Here is a 7,035-nt window from a genome sequence, read left to right as displayed (position 1 = left end):
TACGACTTCAGTAGTTACGAATGCCGTTCTAGTGATATTCCACTGTAACTTTTTATATTTAGCATTTACATTTAGGAATTTTGCTAGGCTTGTTTCTACAAGAATCTTTATTTAAGTTACGACTTTGAGGGTTATCAGGATACGTCAGGTAGTTATTGGTGACATCATATGTACGCTTTACAGAAAGATTAGATAGTGATATCTGTGATTGATAAGAGGTAAGATAAAATATTGACTAAAGAAAATCCGACAAAACATTGAGGTAGAGCGCAGACTATGGCTAATAGCTGGTATTATTTATTTTGGTGTATCCTTCCTGTTTTCGCTTCATCTGTGGACATTATAACATTTGATTTCACTGGTGAGTGGCGATTACTTTATTAATTGGTTTTAAAACCTTCCTCTTTAACGATATGTTGCCTTTTCTCTTGTGCTAGTGATAGTATGGCCTTGCCATTTATTCTATTATTATCACAATTCCATAGTTGTTTTACGCATCATACAAGAGTTAATACAAAATGATTGTTTTAGATGGGGCTTCATGTCTAAACATATCACTCATTCGGCTGACTGTTGCAAGTTCTCCAATAATGAATATGTTGCAAGTTCTCCAATAATAAATTCTCGTCTGTACAACTCTCGTAATTAAAACCAGGTAAATACAGTGTGTCTATAAAGTTGCGCAACCCAAAGTTTGATTGCGTATATCTTGAACCAAGAACGATAAAGACCTGAGAATTGATAAAATGTAAGCGTGTTCTATGTAGATATTTTCGAGATCATTACTGAAGTTGGAATTTGTAACGCTTTTGTGTAGTAACGAAAGAAAATGTCGAAAGTGTAAAACAAAAAATTTACAAAATGAAGAAAATAAATATTCAGTTGCAGAAAACTGATTTCTTGCGGGTGAATCTCTGTGTATATGTGCAGAATGCATCAACATTTATTCATTGGTGTGGAAATGTGACAGAGTTGATGCAGTGTTGTCATGTAAAAAGGCTATTTAATGCAAGTCCATAAAATGGGTGTTTTTTTGACAGGAACGCGGCCCCTACAAACACTCTTGTTGTAAAATTACTGCAACAGATGTGTTTTAGGTTAATTAATGATAAGTAGGGGCAGGAGTTTTTCGCAAGTTGCGAAATCGCAAAAGTTTGCCTACAAAGCCGAGAGTTGGTTTTCCAACGAACTACGTCAAATTGAGTAAGGAAATAGGTATTTTGAAGTCGCGACAAATGCGATAACTGGCATTTTTAGCGAAATTTGCCGCAAAACGCAACAAATTGCGAATTTTTAAAAACGTCAATTTTAATTGTTAAAATACAGAAATAAAAAGTACAATTTTTCAAAGGGGAGAAAAATTTAAACTTAAATAACTTGTGCCTGTTTTTTCACAGGAACGCGGCCCCTACAAACACTGTTGTTGTAAAATTACTGCAACAGATGTGTTTTAGGTTAATTAATGATAAGTAGGGGCAGGAGTTTTTCGCAAATTGCGAAATCGCGAAAGTTTGCCTACAAAGCCGAGAGTTGGTTTTCCAACGAACTACGTCAAATTGAGTAAGGAAATAGGTATTTTGAAGTCGCGACAAATGCGATAACTGGCATTTTTAGCGAAATTTGTCGCAAAACGCAACAAATTGCGAATTTTTAAAAACGCCAATTTTAGTTGTTAAAATACAGAAATAAAAAGTACAATTTTTCAAAGGGGAAAAAAATTTAAACTTAAATAACTTGTGCCTATCGGCAATATGGCTTCCAATTTCGAATACTGACTGTGAAATTTTTTTGAAATACAGCTTGATAATCAATGATAGAAAGCTACAAATGAAAGAAGAAAATGTTGAAACATGCAACATGCTGCACTTTTCATCAGAATAATAATTTGCAGACGAGATATACTAGAAGATACTGCACTAATGTATTGCATGTATGTGTTTTTACATGTATATATGTTTTCGGTGTATAACTAATACAATGAGTGGTGTTTTGTGGTACAATCATGATGATACTGTGCTAGTGTATTTTAAGTTTTTGAAATTGTAAAAGAAGAAGAAGTAATTTGTTCTTAGTAATTGCATAAAGAATAACTTCATTGTCCTAAGCAGCATTATTGATTTATTGCTTATTACTTATATTGGGCTTACATTAGAATTTGTATAATTTATATTAGAGTTTGTAAAATAATTTACTTAGCGACAAAATGAGAAATTTTATATCTCAAAATGCAACAAAATACGAAACTTTTAATTTCAAATTGCGAAAAACTACTGCCCCCAATGGTAAGGAATGAGAATTTGCGCATAATTGATAACTTGAGTTTTTATGCAAAAATTTGCGATAACAAATTACAGCTGACAACCCTGGAATCCTCGTGGAAAGAGAAAAGCACTGTACAGCAAATGCTCGCAGTGGCTGCCGCGTTCTTGTAGACACAAATTTACAGGCTTCGCCATGTTTCTTGATATATTTTTAAGAGTGTTCCTGGTGATTGAATTTCTGTTCCAATGTTCGTCTTCAGTTTCTCAATGGCCCTAGGGTTATTCTTGTACACATTTTTCAGGTAACCCGATAAGAAGTCAGGTCATATGAAGTTCGGAGAACGGGAGGGTCACAAATTTTTGGAGATGTATCATTAAATAAATCTCCTAACATTTGTTGTAAAGCGCCCTTCTCTTTCTACGAGGATTCCAGGGTTGCCAGCTGTAGGTGAGTAATTATTTTATCGCAATTTTTTGCATAAAAATTCAGGTTATCAATTATGTGTAAATTCTCATTACTTATAATTAAACTAAAACAAACCTATTGGAGTAATTTTACGACAACAGTGTTTGCAGGGGCCGCGTTCCTGTCAAAAAAACACCCGTTTTATGGACTTGCATTAAATAGCCTTTTTACATGGCAACACTGCATCAACTTTGTCATATTTTCGCACAATGTATAAATGTTGATGCGTACTGTACCTACAGTATATACAGATTTACCCGCAGGAAATCAGTTTTCTGCAACTAAATATTTTCCTCATTTTGGACATTTTTTATTTTACATTTTCGATACTTTCTTTCGTTACTACACAAAAACTTACAAATTTCAACCTCAGTCATGATCTCGAAAATATCTACATAGAGCACGCTTACATTTGTTTCAAATTTCAGGTCTTTATCGTTCTTGTTTCAAAAGATATACGCCATCAAACTTTGGGTTGCACAACTTTATGGACACACTGTAGAAGAAATACATATAAGAACAGAAGAGGAAAAAATGACTGATAGATAAAAGGTGCTTTACTTAAAAGGAAAATATAAAATAGGACGGGTAGAGGCGGAAATACTTGTATTAGGGAAAAAAAATACTGAATAATCCAATTAAAATACTCGAGTAGCACATGAAAAGGTCAAATAAAAATAGAAGGAAGAAAAAAATATAACAAATAATAAAAACTAAGAAGTACCCAAGGTAAAATTATGATTTAAAAAAAACTTCCAATAAAGTAGAAAATGAGTGAAATCTTATTATATAATTATGTGAAAATTAAAGGAATCAATGAGTCACTGTAATATAGGTTAAAATGGTTAAAACCAGAAGACGCACTGAAACGATGATGCAGAAAATTTCGTTATTCTCATGCTAGGACTGTTTTTCATATAGGAAATGTTAATTACCTCAAACAAGATACAAAATAATTGTTATCATTCCCAGAAATAGATGTTTGAGTTTAATCAAATAAATTACGCAAAATGTGCATCTGATAGTGCAGACTGAACTACGGGACTAGTATGAAGATTTTATTACATACAGTATATGTATTTATCGTCCTACACACTAAAAAGAAAATCTTATGGTCTGACATTTATTTCTTTATTGTCCTTCAACAATAGAATCTCCAATTACAAAAGGTACATAATATAGATACTTCATATATTATAATATTTACATTATTATACATGATAGTAAATATACTGACAAAATTGATATCTGACAACAATAATAATGACTATTGTAAAAACATTAAATGTCAACCATATTACAAGTAAAAAAGGTATTAAGAGTCAAATAACCGCGTTACACATTTATATACAAACACATATATCATATATTCACATTGTAACACACTTTTATATTTTCCCTTCCTCCTCATTTTGTTATGATTTAAGGGTGAGAAAACTAGTTATTTCCAATAGCAGTGAGTGTGAGCGATTTCCATTTACACTCTGTTGTGAGTAGTAACTCCAAATCAGCCTAACCTCATTTGGTTCGCTGTATAGTGCACAAATGAAAAACATGAATGCAATTGGTTGAATGAGTTTAATCGTGATCTCAATTCTTTAGGAATGTTTTCAAGTGTCTTAGCAGAATATACGATTTGCCATGAAACGCAACATCACATGTGAAGAAGACTAACCTTTTTATTCCAACTGGTACCGGAACACCTTAGCCTTCTTTTTTGTCTCCGGAGAGATGGACCCGGTGACTCCAGTTGATCTGCGGCAATGAACCTGACGGCAGTTGTGTTCTCTCTCTTCCTCTGTATGGTGTCTCGATCCGATTAAAAATTGTCTGTTGGTTTCTGACTTCACTTGTGAACGTCAATTAACTAACATTTTGTCTTTGTCTCTGAATCAACTTTCAAAACAATAAAAGTGAGTCTTATACTGTCTGAGTGGCGACCAACAGCCCAAAGACTAATAATCAGAATGTCGACGATGAAAGACCATGGGCGAAGAACATCGAAAAAAAAAAAAAAACACTACGAATTCTCCCAATCATGATGCTTTATATAAATTCACACTTCCTTGTTTTCATTGTTCATCTTATTCTTGAATTGGGTTCTTCTTTATTATTTTAACATCATATGTTTGTCACCTCATGGCTTGCTCAATGTGTACGTAAGAAGAAATTTTGACAACTTGTGATTCTACCAAGCATTCCTTGAAAACATAAACAGAAAATTACAGTCATTGTTTTCTAGCAGTTCCGCGTTAGAACATTTGTGCGTCTGCATTTCTATTCTCTTAGAGTATAATGCCTTCGTATTGTTTTATCTTTTATATTTCTTCCTTGTTCCTGGTGCATTGGCCTAATTGACATTTGAACATTGAACTTTACAATGTAGAATACTTTCACAAATACAGAACAATCAAAGTAATGCTACATCCCCCTCAAGAAAATACACTCTTCTACCGTATTGAGTGAAACACCCTGTATAACAAAATACAGCAGACGATAAGAAATAATATAAGCAATAAACAAAAATAAATACAATGATTTTTTTAAACTTCTTTGTGTACAGATATAGAGGTAATGCTAAATCCAGATCTCTGTTTAGCATTGATATGCTATTAAACCCTAATGTATATTCTATATAATAGAGGAGAGCCTTTATACATTTGAATTCTGGGAACATCTACGGAAAATAGTTGTCAGTTATAGATAACCTAATCTAGTATTGTCTTTTTTTTTAAAAAAAAATAAAGAAATTACTTTGTCAATATGAGAATTCATAATTTTATAAAGAAATAATTGTTGAAAAAACTTACATCTGTTACTCAAACTAACCTATTTAAATTTATCTAGAAGAATTTTATACGATATTTTTTCTTATATCGGAAGCTCCCATTTTTTAAAATGGATATATCTTAAGAATTTCTTTTAAATACTTTTTTTTATTTCCGCTGTGGTTCAGTGGTAGAGCATTCACCTCCGGTGCTTGGGGTCCCTGGTTTGATCCCAGCTCGCGCCGTGTGGTCTTTGCTGTGGACTAGCATCGTGCTCGTGGGTTTTCTCGGGGTTCTCCCGTTTCCTCCCACTTTCTTCATCCCACCATTTCATTCATATCTGGGGGCGCGGTGGCTCAGTGGTAGAGCGTTCACTTCTAGTGCTTGGGGTTCCGGGTTCAAACCCTGCTCCCGCCAAGTGAACTTTGTGGTGGACAAACACCGTGCTCGTGGGTTTTCTCGGTGTTCTCCCGTTTCCTCCCACTTTCTTCATTCCACCATTTCACTCATCTCTCATCATCACCGTCTCCTTTAGCCTAACCGGCATAACCGTGGGACGTAAAGCTTAAAGATTTCATTTTTTTCATTCATATCTCATCATCACCGTCTCCTTCAGCCTAACCGGCATAACCGTGGGGCGTAAACTTTAAAGATTTCATTTCATTTCCAAACTAGCGTCTGCACTGCATAGTATGTACAGTTAGCTCTGAAGAACAGTTGTCCGAGATCTTCGAATATGAACTAACTGCGTATCCTCCTTCCTTATTTGATGAAGGAGGTCTAATCAGGAAAGGTACAAAATCGTCGACAATATCCGTTTTGTCCTGAACTTCGAACCAGAAAACAAGTAGTGCCGCAAAACAGGGTGTATCCTACATAGTTAAAGGTGGGCACCTCCTGCGTTGTGTTGTATGGCAGCGTGCAGCCACGTTCAAAGAAACATGTCAGCAATATACTGCATACGTTATTACACATTACGGAAAAACTCTCGTCGTTTTTTATGGAAGTAACGAAGATATAAGGACAAAAGATGAGAAGCAACTGCGAAGTGCAGAAAAGATTTGCCACATAGATATAGAATTAGAAGCAGTGGTCGAAGTGAGACGGTATGCGGTGGTATGCCATACCGCCTCTGGTTTTTCTGAGATGATGGCATACCGTCTCTGTTTTTTCAATGATTAAAACATGCCGTCACTGGAAAGTAGATGCTAAATACCTTTAATAAATCCATTTTTATACACAGTAATTAACGAATAGCATTTCACGTAAAAAAAATATATATATTATTTCTTACGTAAAAATAATTTCTAAGCTGATAACACCGATATTTTTATCATCTTTTTCCTATCTTTTGTTTTTAAAATCAAATATCTTCAAAGAAGTCACCTACTTTATATTTTGATGTGCCATATTGGATTGTTTCTTTGTTATGTGTGTGTGTCTTCTTGCCTTAATGCATATAAATGCCGTATTTTGAGCATGGGCGGATTTAGGGGTTGTCTGGTATGATGTGGACCTTCCGGGTGTTTGGCATACCCCA

General features: G+C 34.4%; 1 protein-coding gene across 1 annotated transcript in view; it reads left to right on the top strand.

Annotated features, from left to right (window-relative positions):
* Nucleotides 1–251: 251 nt before the first annotated feature.
* Nucleotides 252–7,035, top strand: part of LOC145678523 (uncharacterized) — a 91,970-nt gene continuing 85,186 nt past the window's right edge. The window contains exon 1 of the mRNA XM_081748768.1: nt 252–361. Within this exon, the coding sequence (XP_081604894.1) occupies nt 277–361 (85 nt within the window). The 5' untranslated portion in view covers nt 252–276. The remainder of the gene's footprint in view (nt 362–7,035) is intronic.

Source organism: Thermobia domestica, chromosome 2, assembly GCF_964235325.1.
Source record: "Thermobia domestica chromosome 2, izTheDome1.hap1.1, whole genome shotgun sequence".
Lineage (NCBI taxonomy): Eukaryota > Metazoa > Arthropoda > Insecta > Zygentoma > Lepismatidae > Thermobia > Thermobia domestica.
The sequence above is the reverse complement of the archived record's forward strand: the minus strand, read 5'-3'. Positions and strand labels throughout refer to the sequence as shown.